The 22,025-nt window shown below is 43.2% G+C and overlaps 1 protein-coding gene across 2 annotated transcripts in view; it reads left to right on the top strand.

Annotated features, from left to right (window-relative positions):
* PRKD1 (protein kinase D1) overlaps positions 1-21,447 on the top strand; it is a 138,901-nt gene extending 117,454 nt beyond the window's left edge. For both annotated transcript variants that reach the window (XM_075282977.1, XM_075282976.1), the window contains 13 exons: positions 218-503; positions 589-790; positions 2,299-2,422; positions 2,593-2,670; positions 3,915-4,191; positions 5,415-5,467; positions 6,823-6,895; positions 7,260-7,366; positions 15,491-15,652; positions 15,740-15,838; positions 16,980-17,247; positions 19,090-19,175; positions 20,151-21,447. In XM_075282977.1, coding sequence (XP_075139078.1) covers positions 218-503; positions 589-790; positions 2,299-2,422; positions 2,593-2,670; positions 3,915-4,191; positions 5,415-5,467; positions 6,823-6,895; positions 7,260-7,366; positions 15,491-15,652; positions 15,740-15,838; positions 16,980-17,247; positions 19,090-19,175; positions 20,151-20,354 — 2,019 coding nt within the window. In that variant the 3' untranslated portion in view covers positions 20,355-21,447. The remainder of the gene's footprint in view (positions 1-217; positions 504-588; positions 791-2,298; positions 2,423-2,592; positions 2,671-3,914; positions 4,192-5,414; positions 5,468-6,822; positions 6,896-7,259; positions 7,367-15,490; positions 15,653-15,739; positions 15,839-16,979; positions 17,248-19,089; positions 19,176-20,150) is intronic.
* Positions 21,448-22,025: the final 578 nt, after the last annotated feature.

Raw genomic sequence — 22,025 nt, 5'->3', positions numbered from 1 at the left:
GGGCTGGCATATACTAACTCTTTAATTCATAGTCTGTGGAGCGGACTGAACCAGACGCTGTACTCTATTGTCATCAGTCCTATAGACTTTGTGTGAAGCCACAGCCATTGTTATTTATAGGTGTCCCAAGTAGATCTGATTGGAAACTCACAAATCCATTACCGATCCTACTTACAAATTTATCCAATTCTAACATTGTTCTCCTTTCTCTCCACAGCAAAAATCCCCTTCAGAGTCGTTTGTTCGGGAGAAGAGATCTAGTTCCCAACCCTACGCCGGTCGCCCAATTCAGTTGGACAAGATCTTGCTCTCCAAGGTCAAAGTGCCTCACACATTTGTTATCCACTCATACACTCGGCCGACAGTGTGCCAGTACTGTAAGAAGCTGCTAAAAGGTCTGTTCCGTCAAGGGCTGCAGTGCAAGGACTGCAAATTCAATTGTCACAAGCGTTGTGCAACTAAAGTGCCTCACAACTGCCTTGGGGAGGTGGCCATTAATGGAGGTATGTATATGGTGGTGCCCGGTGTTAGATGCTATATGAATCGAATGTGCAGCTTTATATCTGTTCCTCTTTTTTTTTTTTGGAGACTTACTGAGTCCTGGAGCGGAGTCTGATGTGGTCATGGAAGAGGGAAGTGACAATGAAAGCGATCCAAGCATCAGACTGATGGACGATGCAGATGAGCCCCTTACTCCAGATTCTGACAGCATAATGACAGGCTGTCGAAGTGAGAATGGAGACATGCAGGACCCTGACCAGGATCAGGACACATCAGATCGTATGATCAGGTATGCTATAAGGTCTGAAGACGGACTAAAAGCAATGACAAAGGTTCCGCACATAGGACATATCTCTCTAGGTTATATCCACACATAATTGTCCTATAGCAGTTTTGCCTTGATTTTCTTTTTTTTTTTCTTTTTTTTTTTTTTTGCAAAACTATGTTGGTATTGCAGTAGTTTGACCCAGAGTTTTTTTCCCTGGCTTATTAATTGATGACCTATATTTAGGTTGTCAATTGAAAATTGATGGAGTACCCCACGATTAAATGCCTAAAGCCTTTGCACAGAAAGCCAAGCACGGCAGCATAAATTTTACGGCATCTGTGATTCTTCATCACAGCTTGAATGGGACTGAACCACAAACAGCCATGTGACCAATGAACATGACATCATATCACCTGCAAAGCAGGAACGTTGTCTTCAGTGATTGCATTCTGACAATGTCCACAACAGGCACCACTGTGGTCACCAATTAAGTGTTGAACCTAGCAAATGTCTTGCAAACCTGTTCTCCCTCAACCAAGGCTCTGAGATTTGCACTTAAGGGATACCCAGGTTTTCATGAAAAGTTGAAATAGCTGTAGGGTCTTGCTTGGAAATCTGTTATAAGACACCATAAAGGTTTATACAGTCATATCAGTTTTTCTTCTGCTTGTAAGTCCCATTATGGCTGCAGCGCATTTTACATTTGTCACTAAAGAAGTAGGCATGTACATTAAGGAGCCGTCTGCCCCTATCCTTTATAACTAGTTTGGTTTGTTTATATGTAATTCTGCCAGGAGTGACTGTTTATTGGCAAACAGCTGAGAAAAAAACCCCTCAAGTGACCATAATCTAAGTGATGCAGGAACACTGGACTGCATATATATGGCACATACCCGCATGCATGACACAGGAAAATAGCAATCTATGAGCACAGTCAGGAAAGCTCTTGCTGTCTATGAATAATATCCCATCTGTAATCACATAAGCAACCAGAAGCAGATACAAGTCCATAGAAGACATTTCTTACATTGTAAGATGTGAGATTTGCAGAATATTCAGTCCTTTGCATAGAGAAAGCAGTCTGCAAATGTGTTGAGGCTGTGAGGAGAATAAACCCCTCTCCATTCAGTATATATGAATAGAGGAAAACTCCACCTCTCTACTCACTATGAACCTGTTTTGCATCGATTTAGACAAAACTTCCGTAGTAACAAGGAGTGAACTGCAAATTAGATAGAAGGGTCGCAGTGACTTTACCGAAGTTTTCTGATTCAGACAGAAAGCAGTCACATTATTAAAGTATATTACATTTTGGTCCAGAATCACATACTCTATTACAAGACGCCAAGTTAACTTGACCATTTAAAGGGAGTCCGCGCCTAAACCAATCATAGACTGTGTAGGGGCCTTTATGCCTATAGGCGTATCTTAGGTTTGCTGTTGCATATACAAAAATACTATGCTAATCTCCATTTATGGTCGTAGTTTTAATTCTCCAGTTTATTTGAGTCATTTATCTTTTTTTTCAGCCCGTCAGCCAGTAATAACATTCCCCTGATGAGAGTGGTTCAGTCTGTCAAGCACACAAAGCGGAAAAGCAGTAGTGTTATGAAGGAAGGTTGGATGGTGCACTATACCAGCAAAGACTCCATGGTAAGAAGACGTCCTACGATTTGTCGTAATAAAACCATTGGCATTTTTTTTTCTAAAGTGTTATAAACATTATTCTTGAATAATCTAAAGTTTCTAACATTTTATACATTTCTTCCGTATACAAACTATTTATATTTTTATGTATATTTTATATTTTTATCCCTTTGTAGAGGAAAAGACATTACTGGAGACTGGACAGCAAGTGTATCACCTTATTTCAGAACGATACTGGAAGCAAATACTATAAGGTAAAAAAAACACCTTTGGTAATTTAGAAGAGTTTTTTTTTAAATTTTTTTTGTTTTTTTGAGAGAGCTTTGCAAAGGTTGTCCCATGATAACCGTATATCACCTATGCATGGAATAGGGGATATATGTCTGATCGCTGGGGTTGCCATCACTGGGATTCCAGAAAAGGGGGCTTGAGCCATCTTTACCTCCTCACTGCAGTTATATAGGACTCACCCATGTGCCCTTCCATTCTGTGCATCTCTTTGGAGCTGAGAGAAGCTGCCAAGCGCTGCACTCTGCCGCCTTCAGTCCATAAATGTTGAATTTCTTTTAAAGGGATTTTCTGAATTTTTTTGATAATTTGCGCAAACAGATAAGTGTTTACAAAAAAAAAAAAAAAAAAAAGACTGTCCTTTTGAAGGCCTCTCTACGCCAAGGTTGCAGGTCTGGTACACAGGGCTTCCTGTCTAAGACTGAAATTGATAACGTCTTGAGCATAGTGCAACAGCATACCCCGAGTCCTGCGCCTCCTCAGCTGTGATAAGATCACCTTGGAGAGGATGGACTGAGGATGGACTTAGGCCTCGTTCACATGGGGCACAGGACCGCGTATTTTGGTTCTGATTCGGATGCGGGAAGCCGCGTCAGAATAGGGCCAAAATGCACCTGCCACGATTGTCGCAGCTTCCCGCTCCGGAGTAGGCCCAAATGAATGGGCCTAGTCCAGAGGGTGCTGTCGCAAGGCGGACGCCGGGGCTGACTCAGCCGCAGAATCCACCTGAAGAAAGAGCAGCTCGCTTCTTTTTTCCGTGAGCGGGAACATTCCACTTACGGAAAAAAGGAAGCTAGCGGTCTACATAGACCACCATTGTGAGGGGGCGGATTCTGAGGTGGATTTGGCATTAGAGATGAGCGAACACTGTTCGGATCAGCTGATCCGAACAGCACGCACCCATAGAAATGAATGGAAGCACCTGTGACGCTGACTTTGCCGGCGGCCGTGCTGTGTGGGTGCGTGCTGTTCGGATAGGCTGATCCGAACAGTGTTTGCTCATCTCTATTCGGCATCAGAATCCGCTCCCTCTTGCTCCGTTTGAACGAGCCCTTATAGACTCACCTCAACCGCACATCAGTAGGGTTGGATATCGTTTGGTATAGAAACTTTTTTTTTTTGTAATAAATTATATTTTTAACATCAGGCTTTTATTATTTTTTTTCCTTATTTATACTGTTCTTATTTTATACATTCTTTTTCTTGACAGGAAATCCCCCTTTCTGAGATCCTCTGCCTGGAACCTGCTAAAAACCTGTCCCTACTCCCCCCTGGTGCTAACCCTCACTGTTTCGAGATCACCACTGCCAATATCGTATACTATGTGGGAGAAAGCCTGTCCCAACCCATCGCCCCTGAGGTTGGAAATAACATGGTTGTGAACAGCGGAGTGGGCATGGAAGTAGCGCGGATGTGGGAAATAGCCATACAGCATGCCCTGATGCCAGTGAACCCTAAGGGAGCAAATGGAGGAAGCAGCCAGCACAGTATGTCATTGCGCTACGAATATGAAAAATTGGGGTCTCATGCTTTGTGAAATAAACTGTGGATTATAACAGAAGGGGGTGTCATAAATTTCTGGGTTTCTGCCTGTTGTCATGTAATGTAAATCTTCAGGCTGGGAAGTCATCAGTGGATGTTCTCCAGTGCCGCCATGGAGAAGAAACAATGCTCAAAATGGTTACATTTTTTCCAGCCGAATTCACTGGATCATCTATGTCCTGATCACGTGATGGCGAATGCACGGGCACGTTGCTCATTACTGGGCAGCGATCTGATACCTGTACTATAGCCAGCTGTCTGTCACATGACCAGGGCAAATCTTTATCCGTTGTTAGAAAATGGTGAAGTTTCTTTTACGTGATGGCAAGCAGAGATCTTGATATGGGAAGTACAATTGAAAATTCTGTTGTTTCTTATACAAAATTATAATGTATTTGCTAAAACTAAAGTACCCCTTAAATGACGAGATCTCTGTGAAGAGGTGACCGTCCTTACTAGAGATGAGCGAGTACTGTTCGGAACAGGCGATCCGAAAAGCACGCTCGCATAGAAATGAATGGACGTAGCCGGCACACGGGGGGTTAAGCGGCCGGCCGCCGTCAAAGCGGAAGTACCAGGTGCATCCATTCATTTCTATGGAGTGTGCTGTTCGGATCGGCTGATCTGAACAGTACTCGCTCATCTCTAGTCCTTACCTTACATATGTGTAGTAGAGTGGAAAGGGTTTATTACAACTAGTGGATAGGCGAAATGCAGGGACTGCTGCCTAATCTTACAGTCTTAAAGGACTATTCCCATTTTAGACATTTACAGGATATGTCATGCAGTATGGTGCAAAAGTTTTAAACAGGTGTGGAAAAAATACTGCAATAGCGAAATGCTTTCTTACATAGAAGGGCCTAAAACATGGCTTTGCATGTGTGGAGCCCTCTTACTTCATTTCTATAGGGGTCAGCCAAGCAAGCTTGCCTGGCCGTTTCTGACTCTTATAGATATGAATGAAAAGCATGGATGAGCGGCCACATGACCTAGCAGGATGAGTACACCATTTCTAGAGATTAGTATGAAACTCAATTTTGGGGGGGCAGTAAAGACACTTCTTGTGGATATCCTATAAATATCTAACATGGGAGTACCCCTTTAAAGATTTCCCATTCTGTGAATGTGATTAGATGTCCAATGAAATATATTTTTTTTTCCATTTCAGGGGATGTATCAATGAGTATTTCTGTGTCCAACTGTGAGGTGCAGGAGAATGTGGTACGTATAGGGTGACAAATGTTTACTAGAGATGAGCGAACACTGTTCGGATCAGCCGTTCCGAACAGCACGCTCCCATAGAAATGAATGGACGTGGCCGGCACGCGGGGGGGTTAAGCGAACGACCGCCGGCAAAGTGTACGTGCCAGCTGCTTCCATTCATTTCTATGGGAGCATGCTGTTCGGAACGGCTGATCCGAACAGTGTTCGCTCATCTCTAATGTTTACACATCTATTCTATTTCGTATGGTACCATGGCTATAATCTATCGGGTCAATTTGCAGGCAGAGGTTCTCTAGCTTTTCCCATGCAATCTGTATCTTAAACCATTAGCCATTTACAGTCTTCTGTGTATGGCTAAAGCTAGTCATGGTCTACAGCTGGCTATATGGGCCTGCTATAATGCTTCGCTATCAACAGCTGACTCATTTGTCTTTGGTTTGTCCATGATAGTTGTCAATTTGGATGGCAATTCACTGATCGATCTGTGACATGCAAGAATGACACTCCAACGACTGTGTCCAACCCCGATCAGCTTTATAGCAGATATTTGCCTTCAGTTAATCCATATCATGGGTGTTTTGACAGTCGGCAGAAATTGGCCTAAATTCCAGCAACCCAAAAGCTCTAATGTGTGGCCAGCTTTGGTCATTTTTCAGACAAAGTAGAGCTGAAGTCTGAAACCTAACATAAACTTTCTCCTTTTATAAGCATAAATCTGAAACTAGTTTTTGCAAACTTAAAGGGTTTGTTTCAACTGGAGACTTGTATTCCCTATCCATAGTACAAGGAGATGAATATCTAATGGCTGGGGTCAGGAGAACAAGGGTCTGAAAATTCTCATAAATGTGAATGGAGTGCTAGTGTCAGAAATTGTCATCCCGGTGGTCCAACAGAAGTGGATTCACACCATCGCTTCATACACATATGGGCATCAATATGAGAATATGGGCGTCAATTCTCATGATTGTTGGGCACCCACCGATCAGACATACTTAAGTCTACTCCCGTAATATGAATAGGACCTAAGTAGTCTGACCCAGCCAGTTTGGATACGGTCATGCATATATAAACTTTTTCCCAAAAGATGTTACCAAAGGTCCCAGGCATGGTGTAAAGACAACTCCTTTGTCTTTACAAGAGGCAAGCCGCTGCCTGAGGTGTGTGGTAGTGGTTTACTCCATCCTTTATTTCCAGTTCAGAGCACATGCATGCTCAGCCAAGCGTTCATGTATATAGGGAGGGGGTCAGTAGAAATAGCTGTAGGCTGAATAATGGTTAGTTTGACATCTTGAAGGTGTATGCCCATCTTAATTCTTGCTGTGACCACATAGTATTTTGTTCTCTTTTCACAGGACATCAGTTCGGTATATCAGATTTTCCCAGATGAAGTTCTTGGGTCAGGCCAGTTTGGCATTGTATATGGAGGTATGACGTGTGTTTGTTTATTCAATATGCCATATTATAATCTGCTGTATTAAAGGGATTGTCTAAGTAAACTCAGCAGGACCTTTGTCCCTTTCTGCATTCAACCTGTCAGCAACCAGTCTGAATGTGGGCTGGTGACAGTCCCTGCTACCATACATTTTAATGGGGGCTCCGGAGATATGAGCGCTGTACTTTGTTTTTGTGTCTCCTTTGCTCCCATTGAAGTGAATGGCAGTGCTGACCACTATAAGTCCTGGCCAGGCTGAATGTGGAGTGGGATAAAGGTCTTGCTGCGTTTACTTGCGGGACAACCCCTTTAACAAGAATTCTTGGCTATGGGTTTTTGATTTCTTTGTGCTCTTAGGTAAACATCGGAAGACAGGCCGGGATGTGGCTATCAAAATAATCGATAAGTTACGATTTCCTACAAAACAAGAGAGCCAGTTACGGAATGAAGTTGCCATTTTACAGGTATCATAAAACTACTTACGAGTGATCTCCAATCGGTAGCTCTCCAACTCTCATCATGTCCGGCCTGACTATGGTAGTTGTAGTCTCATTACTACAGGTTGGAGCACTTTGGATTATATACAGAGCTGCCATTAGTTATACAATTACAGATGTCAAAACTTTAGGTAAAAGGGGGTAGGTCCTAGCTGGGCCGGGAGGGAAGCAGCTCAGGTGACCACTGCAGCCAGTCATTGGCCTCAGCGGTCACCTGTTGGGTACCAGTGACAGCACTGCTAATAGGTCACCTGGACCCATTGGGTTTTCCAGTTTGCCTGGAAAAACCCTTTAAGAGACAGCAACCATTATGTGAGAGTCACTTCCCCCGATGACCAGTTTGATATTGACAGTCTATTCTAAAAATCAGACTGAATAATCCCTTTAAATTCCAGTCTAACAAAATCCCCTGAGAATTGTTAGTCGTTGCACTGAAATGATAAACTGGTGGCATTTACTTGCTAAATAAGCTGCATGTAAGAAGTAGAGAATTTAACACTACAAAATGAAATTTCATCACCCATTTCAGGTTGTGTCTGATATTACGCTGCATATGAAATCGCTAGGAGAGCCGTGCATGCAAGCATTTATGTTTCTCTTGTACCTTTTGCATTTGGTCCATTAGCAGATTTACTTCTTTCCCCCATTTTGTCTTGGAGATTATTGCACAGGGTTGCTTGGAGCTGAAAAATTATCTCTGGCCTGCATTTTGGTCATAGACATCAGCGAGTTTACACATTTAGCATATACTTTGTTGGGTTAATTTTAGGGTATCATAGATTAGAGGTGGATTTCCTTGATGGCCTGTTTAGGATAGGTTGTCAAAATCAAATGAGTGGGTGTCTGATTTTTAGCACTCCTGCCAGTCAGGTATCTGAAGGGGTCACAATCTGCAGCATTGTCATTCGTGACATTGGTCCATCTACTTTCACCCTGTGCAGGGTGTTGTAACTCTGTCCTGTTCACTTGTATACAATGAAGCTGCAATATCCTGCAAAGTAGATGGCGTGCCAATAGACAGGAAAAAAAAGTGTAGCAATCTGGTATTGTGAAGGTTATAATCATGTAATGTATGAAAAACATTGTTATCCTTAAAAGCTGAATGCTAGATATAGTTGCTTATGCTTGAAACTGGTATAATGTTATATGATAAGATGGTGCCTGCATCCAGGATGGGTGCAAGAAAAACAAATGCTTGGCTTGCTGCCAGGAGACAGCGCCCTAAGGTTACCACGCAGGACCGGGAGTAGCTGGCTATATATGGGACTGCTTACACTTTTTCTGTTTGGTTGAGATGTCCCATACCAATCAGGAATGATTATGAAAACTTACATTGTTGTTATATCACTTCCTTTCTCTGCTACTATTTAACCCCTGTGGTCTTAAATAAAAGTGCGTCACCACACATTCATTAGCTGAGAGAGGAACGAATACCAACATATTCAGTGGTGTGACTTCCTTACCCCCTGGCACTCAGCCTGATTATTTAGGACGACAACAGTCACTGGGATTATTGGTCATTTAGTCATAAATACGACTTTGACCTTATCAGTATTGGTGGCCAATCCTAAGAATGGATCATCAGATCCTGGAAAACCTCTTTATACTGGAACATTTTGCTGCTATGGTAATAGAATTATATGAGATTACGGAAAAAAGGTCTGAGTGGTCTGTTGCAGCTTATACCATAGACATTAAGGTCCCATGCACACAAATGTGCGTGCATCCGAGCTGGGGTCGAGTTTATCACAGAATGCAGCCGATTCAGTTCAGTGATGTGGACCAATTCTGTTCTGATAACACAGATGATTATAAAGCAGGTATTATTCCGTTTTTTTGTATCGGAGTGGAATGGATCCGAAAGCCCCCATAGATGTGAATGCAACATGGAATGTACTCGGATGTTGCTCCGAGTGTCATCCGACTGCATTTGGTAATAAACTGAGCACCCAGCTCTGGTACACACTCATGTGCATGAGACCTTATGAAGCTGAACTGCAATACCAGGCATATCCAAATGGAAGAGTGGCATGGTTTCTGGAGAATTTGTACAACCCCTTCCGGGCACTGCTGAGCGGACTTGTGGGGCTACAGCATAGCACTATTCATACAGTATGTACAGTGCAGGACAACTAGTCACTTGTTTGCTGCAACTTGTATCTGTAGCCACTTCCTTGAACACAAACCACAAAACCATGAACCACAGTATGTGAGCAGCATTGTGCACTCCACTAGCTGATAACCAAGACATTGCTTTGTTTACACTTCTGCTTTTGTGAATTCCTGAAGATGCACGTTTCTTCTCTGCAATGGAGTTGTGCTTTTTGTGTTCTAGATGTTTTATTAGATCCTTGATGAATCTTTGTTGTGGTTAAGGCGACATCTGTGTTCTCTGTACAATGTCTGCCTGTAGAGAAGGGAAAAATATCTTTGTACCGTGTTAACCAGTGGATATGAAAAATAAAAATTTTTGAGGAGTCTTCAGTTGTTGATACCTTTATTAATGGCTAAGTAAAATGGCTTATTCCTGCCTGGCGCTTTATTCTGCCTTGGATTGTTATCTGCCAGGCTGAACTCCTTTTGCAGTCCATACTGTGACAGGACTTTACTGCTGTGTTCTGGGAAACACTACGGCTGGTGCCGGCCAACTATTTTTATGAGGAAAGCAAAGTTTAAAAGGGTTTCCCGGATTAAGAGAAAAAAAATAGTGTAAGAAATGCAATAAAATAAGACATTGATAAATCCACCAACATGCCAGTGTCAAGACTTTGGCATGTCACCCCTTCAGGAAAATCAAATACTGGCAGGGATCACCAAAGTCTCACGTGACTACTGCATAAGGCATTAATGCATTTTATAATGGCTTCCCCTCCTATTATTACACTCCTCAACAATGAAATCGCTAAGGCTAGGTTCGTGTCGGGGTCTGTGTCGCAAAATTGCCATAGTCCTACACAGAGATCAGTTTCCTCCACCGCTTTCAATTCTAGTCAATGGGGTCCATTAAGCTCTGTGTAACTGTCGTTTTTGGTTAAAAGAAAAACCCAAATTCAGCAAAAAATTTGGCTTCAGCCTTAGGCTGGGTTCACACAGTGCTTTTTTAAAATCTATAACTGCATGCTTTTTTAATTGTAGTGATGAGTAGCACATCTTACTATGCAGTTCTTATTGTAACCGCGACGTGTTAACTCATCTTAACACTGTCCCGTCGATTCTGACTAGCTAGGGACACGCTCTTTGACAAGGGGAACAGTAGCTTCCACATTCCAATTTGTTCAGATATTTGTAGGAAGGATAACATAGGAACAGGGCTACGAAAGTTTATAAAAGGAGATGCTCAAGAATTGTTTTGTTATGTTCACGCTACCATTGTTAATGTCTGTTGCTGTCATCCATCATAGGATGATGGCAACGAACATTGTCTGTGTCCCATATGCTGTGCTACAGTTAAAGGGGTTGTCCCATCACAAGGATCCTATCTATACTGCTAGTTTATGTGGATTTAAGACTTTTCCTAAATGCATTGCTTTATCAAAACTGCTTTGTTTGGCCGCTATCTTAATTTATTCACTTCATTGTTTACACTCCATTTCTATGGCCCTTGGGATTATCTGCTCATTTGTCAAGTGATGTAGCTGCCTGCTCTCAGGGGGGGGGAGGGAAGGGCTGGGAGCAGCTCTGAGCTGTTTGTGTCTGATAAGTAGCGGAGCTTCTCAGATAGGGGAGGTGAGAGCTCCAGGATTTCTGAGCTCTTATCAGATGGTTTAATTGAATTTGACTGATAAGGGCTGATATAGGGAGTCCGATACCTCTGTATGTAATGCAAACTGACTCAAATCCAGCTCTGCTACATCAGCTTCACACTGTGGTAATTCATTTACAATCAATCCCGTGCAAGTGAAACCCCACCCACCAATGTGCCGAGAAAAGCAGGAAGTGAATAGAGCACAACAGCATGGTTAGTGAACAAGCGTCATGGGAATACCCCTTTAAGCGTCCTCTCTGCCCCTGTCCAACCCATTGACTCTAATGTAAACAACATGGCGGACACTTTCTTCCTTTGTATAACAGGCAAAAATTCTGCAGCTACAACCTTTTCTTCCTTCATGTTTTTTTACTTTTCTGATGGAAGAAAACTTTTTACATGGGGGTGAATGAAACAAAGATCGGACAGAGGGGACTCAGCCTGTATTTGTTTACAATAGATATTAACTACGGTAATGTGAACATAGCCTTAGGTCAAGGAATACAAGTATTAACAAAACCGAGGTTGTCAGCATTGCAGACATGGAGAGACCTATTTTCTGCAGAGCCCTTCCTAGGTGTGTGTATGTTCATGTGACTAACCCTTTTATTTCTATGCATGAAGTCTTACGTTATAGCAGAACAAAGAGCGCCGCTATACTGCTCTGTATTTTCCATTAGGACTGGACATCTGAGACTCCTAACAATGGCAATGCTTCCATGGACAATGACCGGCATCTACACCTGCCCTGTGACACGCGATAGCTTCATTTGTGGCACAATACCCTGCCATTCATTCTTAATAGCTGTTTGCACCTGCGTCGCTGTCCAGTTTTAATTATGTCACTCCTCTATTTGTTTTCGGGCTCCTCCACGTACTACTTTACATCAGAGCCGGCCTTGTTACAATGTAAAGCTGCTCACCTGTAACTGTACTTGTAATAATACCCACCGCTGGAATCCGAGTGGCATAGCCTTATGATGCGTGCCAGAAATATCATTTTTCTTTTTTCCATTTGCCAGACTTGGCTATTGTATGTGCTTCTCAAGGATTAGAAAACATGACTGCTTCCTATCCAAGACAGCGCCACTCCTGCCCCACTGGCTATGTTTAGTATTACATTTGCTTGAATGGGACAGAACTGCAATACCACTCAGAATCTTTGGATAGGTGTGGCGCTGTTTCTGAAACAGCTACTTACTTCTGATAGTGGAAAACTCCTATAGACTAAGGCCCATGTAGCGTAATGCATCAGGAAAATAAACACAGCTAAACGTCATTGCGCCCTTTTCCACAGTGTTTCTTCTATGTTTCTGCTGCGTCTCCTCCCCCCCCCCCCCCATCAGTGAAACCTTCTTTCTGATTAAAGGGATGATCCAGTCTCTATTTGTATTCTTTAAAGGGATTCTGCCATTAAGATCACATTTTTTTCTCGATCACACGTAGGAATAGTCTTAAGAAAGGTTATTCTTCTCCTACCTTTAGATGTCTTCACGTGCTGCCGTTCAGTAGAAATCCCATTTTTCGTTGGTATGCAAATGAGTTCTCTCGCAGCACTGGGGGCAGGCTCCAGCGCTCAAACAGCACTGGGGGCGTCCCCAATGCTGCAAGAGAACTCTTCAGCGACGCCTCCATCTTCTGGAACGGCCTGAAGCTGACTGTGCATGCCCACAGACCACAAGAAAATGGCAGCTTACATCAGCTTACTGTGTGAGTGTCCACAAAAAAATGGCCGCTTACACAGATTACTGCATAAGTGGCCATTTTTCTTGTAACCATGGGCATGCGCAGTCGGCTCTGCCCGACCCCTAGAAGTTTGAACCCAGCTCCAGAGGAAGACACACAGAGAGGCCTTTCCTGAAGAAGATGGAGGCGGCACTGGAGTTTTCTCTCACATATTGGGGACGACCCCAGTGTTGTTTGAGCGCTGGGGACGCCCCCAATGCTGTGAGAGAACTCATTTGCATGCAGACGAAAACTGGGATTTCTACCGAATGGCAGCGCAGAGAAGACATCTAAAGGTAGGAGAAGAATAGCCTTTCTTAAGGCTATTCCTATGTGTGATCAAGAAAAAATGTGATTTAATGATAGAATCCCTTTAATAACTGCTACTACAGGGTGTATAAATATAACAAATAAGTGCTCACCTCTCTGCTGGCCACCCGTTCCACCTCTGGCAGCTCTGTTCATTTGTATACAGGTCCCGTGCTATATATGTGAGGGACCGCTGAGGCCCATCACAGGTCCCTATGGCCACCTCTTCACAAATACCACGTGACTGCGATCCCCTCACACAAACAGCCTGGAACCTGTATACAAAAAAACTTGACTACCAATGGTGAAAATGGAGGCCACGGAGAGGTGAGTAATTGTTTGTTATGCTTTTATATATCGTTACAGCAGCACTAAAGAATAAAAATAGCAACTGGACAACCCCTTTAAGGCATCTTTGTCAGCGTCCGGTGATGTCAGGGAGAAAACGGGTAACCAGAGCACTCCATTATAGTCGATGGGATCGCGCCATAGGTCTATTTGTGTAGAAATAAAATCTGAGGAATAGACGTTGTGATTGACTTTAATGCTAATAGATTACAGTGGCTATTCTATGTATGGGCTAACTAGTGTTTTGTATAGAGACCCAACAATGTTCTTGTCATGGGCATACAGGTCTCTCTTGAAGTATCCCATGATTGATTTTATTTGCCTTGGCAGCCGCTGCCTGGCACTATCTGTTTGCTTTCAAGATGCTGATATAAGGAGTGGGGTTGGCTTATGGCAGAAGGTCTCGCCACAGATGGTTATTGCTGTGAGTCAGTTTGTGATAAGGAAACCAAAGTCAATTTGAGCTTCCTCCATTCAGTGTACCGAGACCTGTTGTGAATGAACGCTATTGACAGTAGTTATTATTGTAATGCATAAAAAATAGTACATGCAATTCATGCTGTGCCAGTAAATATAGTGACCATAGGTAGTTGGATCTGCTGATCGGTGCGGGTGCCTGACCATGGATGATCAGATACTGATGACCTATCTGTGGTCTGTGGGGCTCTGATGCCTGAAGCCCACACCGATCAGCTCATCTGACGTGCTCTGTGCCTTAGAAGCTGCTGCTGTGAACAGGGCCCGAAGCAGGTCTACTACTACTATTCCAGTAATGGGTGCAGAGTCGCTGTACCCTGATGCCACCACCAGACCCCGGACGGCGATGACTAGTATAGGAGTAGAGCTTCTGATGCCTGGAAACAGCTGGATCAGCTCATCGGTATGGGGTCTGGGTGTTGGACTGCCACCGATCAGATACTGATGACCTGTCCTATGAATATGTCATCAGCAGACCTGGAAAACTCCCTTTAATGACCACGTTTCCTGCTGATCAGGAATAATTTATGGGGGGGGGGGGGGGGGCGGATGCTTGTGACAGATTGCTTTTGCTCTGCTACTTAGCTGACTATTCTGAACAGGGGACATCGATCTCCTCTAATAAAGTTTACTTGCTGTAATTGTTTTGCAGTACGTGCAATATACAAGGTCCTTCATGGATTCTCATCTCTGTCTCTATTGTAGTTCTATAATTGCAGGGCTAACCTTGTGCTTCATAACAACTTATTGTCTATGGTAATGTAACCAGTAAAACAAAAGCCTAAAGAAATTGTATCCTCTGGTGTTTCATAAGCGGCTCTTACACACTAGATTAATGTTGGCGAATTCTGCAGAACCCGTCGACCATTTCATGCCTATGGGAAGCCTTCCAGCTCTCCCCTGATGGCAGATATTGGAGGGAGGAAAGGATCAGGCATGTTAACCTTTAATACGTCCAATCCTAAAGGGGACAAACCTTCGCCAGAGATGTCTGACGGATGCCTAAATGGATTTTGTTATTACAGACACTTACCATATATACTCGAGTATAAGCCGACCCGAATATAAGCCGAGGCCCCTAATTTTACCACAAAAAACTGGGAAAACTTATTGACTCGAGTTTAAGCCGAGGGAAAAAATGCAGCAGCTACTGGAAAATTTCAAAAATTAAAATGGTTGAGTTTTTGGGTGCAGTAAGTGCTGGGAAAGGGGAAGGAGGGGAGGGGGTGTTTTGTTTGTCTGTCTGCCCCTTCCTTGAGCTTGAGGACTGGTTTTTTTTTTTTGTTTGTTTTTTTTTTCCCCCACTTGGAATTAAGCCTGGCTGAATATAGGGGATCTGCAGTGCTCCTATTAACTCCCGCCCGACAGAACAGGAGCACTGCAGATCCCCTATATTCAAATTTTTTAGATTTTATATAAGGTAATACAGTGACGGATAAGGATATGGAATGACAGATGGGAATTACTTTCATATATCTTCTCTCTAGAACCTGCATCACCGGGGCGTGGTGAATTTGGAGTGCATGTTCGAAACGCCAGAAAGAGTGTTTGTGGTGATGGAGAAGCTGCACGGGGATATGCTGGAGATGATTCTATCCAGTGAAAAGGGAAGGTTACCCGAGCGGATCACCAAATTCTTGGTCACGCAGGTGAGCCCTGATACAGTAATTCATATATAATAGGATGTGAGTGGATCTGAGGGAAACCTAACCCATGTGTGACTTGTTACGTTTCAGATCCTAGTAGCACTGCGACACCTTCACTTCAAAAATATTGTCCACTGTGACCTAAAACCGGAGAATGTGCTGCTGGCGTCTGCGGATCCCTTTCCTCAGGTAATAAACAAGGGGCTTTTAGATTAAAGGACTACACACTGACGTATGATCAAAGGAGCTCTATGGTTTATTTCATTCTGTCCACTTAGTCCTCATTCTGTGGTCTCTATACATTGTCCCTGTACAACACAAGTGCGTCTTAGAGGTTGGGAAATGGATCAATCTCCGAGTAATCATTTCCCAGCCCTTCAACTATACAATTCATTCTGCCTTTAACCCTTCAGAAACCAGGTCTATTTAGCTTGGCTTTTGACCAACTATATATATATTATTTATATATTTTATTATATATTATTGTTATTATTTTAATTATATATATTTATTATTATTATTTATATAATATTATTATTTATATATTATTATTATTATATTTTTTATTTTATTTTATTTTTGCAAATACTATACAAATTTTTGAATTACTTTTTGGATTACTGTTCCAAAGAATTGACGGCACTGGGATTCCTCAGTCCCAGATCATCACTAGAAAACTTGGTGACCCTTTTGAAGGGGAGGAAGTGGCAGTAGGAGATCAAAGAGTTAAATGTCTGGTATCAGGGGATCCTCTGATCTCTTCTACTAGAACAAGACTAAGGCCGGATTCACATGTGTTTTTTTGGTCCGGAACCTGAGACGGAGGCCAAAATACAAGTAGCTGCACTCCGCTCTGGATTGGGCCCAAATGAATGGGCCTAGTCAGGAGGAGGGCGTGTCTTCAGGCAGATGTTGCGAGGCGACTCCGCCTGAAAGAATGAGCATGTCGCTTCTTTTTTCAGTAGCCGGAACAAACGGCTCCCGGGAAAAAGAACTGAACGGCTGCCATTGATTTCAATGGGAGACGTCTTTTTGGTCAAGATTTTGATGCGGATACGGCCTCAAAATCCTGACCAAAATACCCCGTGTCAACTCAGCCTTAGGCTGCCCATTCGGCAGCTCAGCACCCGCACTTAGGTGACATTGGGCAGAGCAGAATTTATTCTATACTAGCGTAAAATCTATAACTCTGTAGAAGATCCCATGATGTGATTTATGAGAGAAAGAAAGTGCTAATATGACAACAGGTTAGAATTTGGGTATGGTATAGTAGTTCACCAAATACTTGTAGTATCCCTAACACCCTTTATTACTACTTCATACATCTCAGGTTAAACTCTGTGATTTTGGATTTGCACGGATCATTGGAGAGAAATCCTTTCGTCGCTCAGTCGTGGGGACCCCGGCCTACTTGGCTCCTGAAGTGTTAAGAAATCGGGGCTACAACCGCTCATTGGACATGTGGTCTGTCGGGGTGATCATATATGTCAGCTTGAGTGGGACTTTTCCTTTTAATGAAGATGAGGATATTCATGATCAAATCCAGAATGCAGCCTTCATGTACCCACCACATCCTTGGAGAGAGACCTCGTCTGATGGTGAGTGCTTATCTTGTGTAAGATACCAATATTCAGCAATTGTGTATTATTTACTTATTTATTACAGCTGCCGCTCCATCCGGAGGCTATGGGACCAATGACCGATAGTCAAGCAGTGTACCCAGCCGTCACATTCACTCCCATAGACTTTGCATGTGAATAATGCAATATTGTCATTGGTCCCAGCAGTGGGACCTCCAGCGATCATCACCTATCCTCGGGAGAGAGAAGTGTCGATCTTAGGGCAACCTTTGCAGGTCATATTATCCAGACAGGTCTGACTAGCTATTATAATGCTCTTCACACAAATATTGCGGAGAAGTTGTTTATTCACCTCCTCCTGCTTCTGATATACATCAGTGGTTGTCCGTCATTGTGGGAGCAGGGAGGGGCAGGTAGCATGACATATTATTTTTCAGCTAGTCAGACCTGTCATAACGACATATTGTCATGACAGATCCACTTCAGAATTGTATAGGTATAGGTATAGTATAGGTTGTTTTTGCAACAGAATGATTTGGGACAATAAACCCCTGATTCATAAGGACCTGTGGGTGGTTTAGTCTCCCAAATCGGCCTGGCAGGTTCCCTTTAATGGACTCCTCTGCATCTCGCCTTTGTATATTTATGTATAGTGTTAATAGCAAATATATTTCGGTAATGTTCCAACTACAAGTTGCTTTCTTCTTCATCGTTGTCGTCTTCTCCTTCTCCCTCTCCATCTCCTCCTTCATCTCCATCTCCTCCTCCATCTCCTCCTTCATCTCCATCTCCTCCTCCATCTCCATCTCCTCCTCCCTCTTCTCCTCCTCCTCCCTCTTCTCCTCCTCCTCCCTCTTCTCCTCCTCCTCCCTCTTCTCCTCCTCCTCCCTCTTCTCCTCCTCCTCCCTCTCCTCCTCCTCCATCTCTTCCTCCTCCACCTCATAAATTTGGTAAACCAAAAAGCAATGGTTATGCCAAACTGATGCTAGATACAGACTAGTGTTGGAGAACCAGAAAAACGGAGAGGCGAATCGCTAACGTAGTGGTAACACACAGAGTCTGTTGTTCCCTGTTGACTAGAATGGGGTCTGTCTGGTTTCCGTTGTTTTAAAACTGAAATCAGTGGATGAAAAAGGGCTCCATGCTGGACTTTTTTCCTCTGATTTTCAGGCAGACTCTGTGACAGTCTCTCCAATGAGACTCTGGCACAGATGTGAGCATGGTCTTGGAGTTCTCAACGTTTGAACAGTAGAGTTGTCTAGTCATGAGGAATACCATGGTTTTTGCATTTAAGCAGATTTTCACTCTGCAGACTCTATCTCTAATTTTCAGTTCTCCTTGAGCTGGTGGGTGGAGACGAGCTGTCCTGGGGTCTCTCATAGACAGCATACAGAAAGTAGAGGGAAATCTGCTCCTCTAACTCTCACTCATAAGCATGGCCAACACCATATTAGTTTTAAATAAGTACTGACGTGTATTGATAGGAGCATTGGAGCCTCTGTATGTGCCTCACCATTCTCACTCAGCTCCTGGGGACTCTCCATAGACTTCTATGCAATCTGATAGCTCTGTGAGTCCAGTCTGTCTTCCTATGGCTAGATGGGTTTAGCAGAGATTCCAGATTGTATGTTTAGAAGGAAGAAGGGGAGGTGGGGAAGAGTCACATACAGTAAGTGGTGAAAGAAGTATTTCTCTTTGGTTTTGTGTATTCACTTGTACTATTTATGCAAAGACTGTTGGATAGTGACCATAAAAGGAACAATATTCAGTTTCATAGATTTTATTGGAAACCATAAATGGCTTTCTGATCGCCTCTTTGTCACAGCTTCTCTACTAAACCTGATCTGTCCTATTTTTTAGCTATTGACCTCATTAATAATCTCCTACAAGTAAAGATGAGGAAGCGTTACAGTGTGGACAAAACCCTCAACCACCCCTGGTTACAGGTGAGCAGCTTTCAACACTTCACCTGGCAACTTGTGCTTTCTATTACTTCTAGATTTTTTTTCTTGTTTCATTAGAAATGATATATGCAATGTGTTTTATCAGATGGATCTGGTGTGACATCTAAACCTGCTTTTAACTTGCATAGATGTTATTCCAGCAGACAAAAGCTAGAAGGTGCACCGAATTTATTAAGTTTGAGGTGATTTATTACAACTAATGTTTAATCTCTCCTGCGTCATAGTGTTTTTTTCCCATTATAGTAGGTGGTGGCATACCATTAGGATATGCCATTACTTGTGGTGACACAGTCTACTAAATGGGGCCATGTTGCGTTACTTGTTGCTGGACTGGTAGCACACCTGCGCCTAAGCTCCGACCCTACCCTTAATGGGAGAAGTGCACTGACTTCTTAGGCTCTCCCTTTATTGGTCTGGCACAGCACATAACTAACTTTGACCAATGCTAGAGAGAACAGTGCAGTCATACAGTACAGCTGCACAGTCCTCTCTTTCACCCTTGCAGTCAGTGCAGGGAGGAAACATGACCTGAAGCCACAACCAGAATAACACTAAAGCCTGAAGAAGTGACTACCCCCTGAACCACAGGTTGTCTGAATTAAAGCTTCCACTACCCTCCACCAGAAGTCCTAAATTTAACCATTTGACTGCCTTGGACTACTAGGGAGACACTAATTCTATCCTACTGAGAAGCCATTAATATCTGATCAGTGGGAGGCTAAGTGCTAGGGTGCCTAAGTTAATTATTTAGTGAGGTTGTGTATTGCCCAGCACAGAGAACAGTGTCCAGGTCCCATACTGCCCTGCTCACTAGCTACATAGATATAGAGGGAACACTCCCGGTTTTGTAGGGAACTATCTGGAAGGGCAGCGTCATGTCTCCCTTCCTTATAGTGATCGCAGGGATCTTAAGTTCTACATTTAATGTTCCTTATGTTTTTTAATTCCTTTCAATAGGATTACCAGACTTGGCTTGATCTGCGTGAACTGGAGTGCAAGATAGGGGAACGCTACATTACCCATGAAAGTGATGACCCCCGCTGGGTGATGCATGCAGGGGAACACTGTCTCCAGTACCCTCCTCACCTTTTGCCCCCACCCTGTATTGAACCTGAAGACGCAGAGATGAGAGCTTTGGGAGAGAGAGTCAGCATCCTCTGACAAGTCCGTGCTATGTCGCTCTCCATGTTTGTTCCCCTGCAAAAAGAGACATTCCATAGGGAACGGATTTTCGGTGTTGAATGTACCATGTTCATCCATATGGTTGTGTGCATCACTCCACAAGTCTTTACGATACCTCTGGGCTGTATTCCTCACACAAACCCTTCCTGAAGAGCCTAATGAAGACACTCCATTGAAGCAGTGTACAAGGGGCCTCCCCATATGTCCCCAGGACACCCGGATTATTTTTTTTTATTTGACAGATTGTGCATTATAGGAGCCATTCCATCCTTTATTATATTACTCATTACATTTTGTTTCTGCTTATAAGACCTGCAAGACATTTATCTCCATGGCAGGTGATCTAACCTGTTCCATAACATGACACGTTCTGTGGGTTCATGTGTATGTGTCTATACACAACTCGCACTACAGTCATTCAGATGTAGTTTCTTATGAGGGAGGTCAAAAGGGAACCAGTCCTGGCAGCGGCAGGAAACAGAGCTGAAGTCCGGCAAGACTCTCAGTAATTACTCCATGATGTGTTGCAGGCACAATGGGAAGCGCAGGGGTTAATCTGCTTGGTCACGACTGTCTTTTATTCCTTTTTTTTTTTTTTTTTTGTCCAGAGGAAACCGTGTTGGTTTTTATTTAATTTGTAGCCTGAAGGATGACCTAAAAGTTTGTTTGTGCACAGTGAGATACTCTTCAGGGGTCAACAGATCGCAGGAAGTGCCCGCCGAACATCGTAGCCTGGAGCAGGGCGGACGGAGCTATGTCCATGCATGTATCGAGGCTCTGTGTGTCCTGCACAGACGCCATTTGTACTAATAGATTCACCAAGGACCAATGCTTTGTTCTGGGCAGTTCAATGAGGTCTCCCAAGCTTTTGCCTCACTTAGCCCCCCGTTCCGGTTTTGTTCTCAATTTTGCTTAATTGTATTAAAACAAAGTTACTAATATTTTTTCTAAAGGTCAAATACAGTGTATTTAGCAAGTTTTCTCAGTATGTTCCATATTATACTCCTCTGGCAGATTTTAGACTATATTCTTACATTTCTATCCTGAATAAAACCAAAATACTGTGTTACTACTTCCTGTGCGTTCCCTGGTGAGCAATTGTCACTGTTTTCTGTGAATTGCTTTAGTTGTTATGTGTTTTGTCTTCCTTAAAGGGAAGTGGTGAGGACTTTTGATATAGCGACAACACGACATAGACGGACGGGAAGGCCAATGTACACATGGTCATGCTAGACTGAAAAATCCACATCCAATCTGAATACAAGTCCCAGGAGGAAGCCCCTTCATGTGCAATGCTATCTGTATCTGCTCCCCCCGCTCCTTACCTCTGCCCAGCGAGGTTCCCGCAGTCTGATTGGACGCCAGAGTTGTCACTCAGAGAAGAAGGATGGAACTGGGGAACGTTATTAGAAGCTGGACATGGAAATGCAGCAGGTCTAACAAGGTGGATACCATGGTGGCTTTCAGTTCTGGTTTGAGCATTGCCCCCCTTTATGATGATTACTTTTTCTGTCATCCAAAGTCTTCAAAAATTTGCAACAATGAATTTTTTTGTACCTTCTCCTTGTGTTTCTTTCCAGCTCATTTTGCCATCATCTTTAAGTTAGGTATTTTTTGTGAATTAAAGGAGGTCTGTCCGCTCTTACATCT

This window comes from Leptodactylus fuscus, chromosome 7, assembly GCF_031893055.1.
Source record: "Leptodactylus fuscus isolate aLepFus1 chromosome 7, aLepFus1.hap2, whole genome shotgun sequence".
Classification (NCBI taxonomy): domain Eukaryota; kingdom Metazoa; phylum Chordata; class Amphibia; order Anura; family Leptodactylidae; genus Leptodactylus; species Leptodactylus fuscus.
Note: the sequence above shows the minus strand (reverse complement) of the source record. Positions and strands in the feature narration are given on the sequence as shown.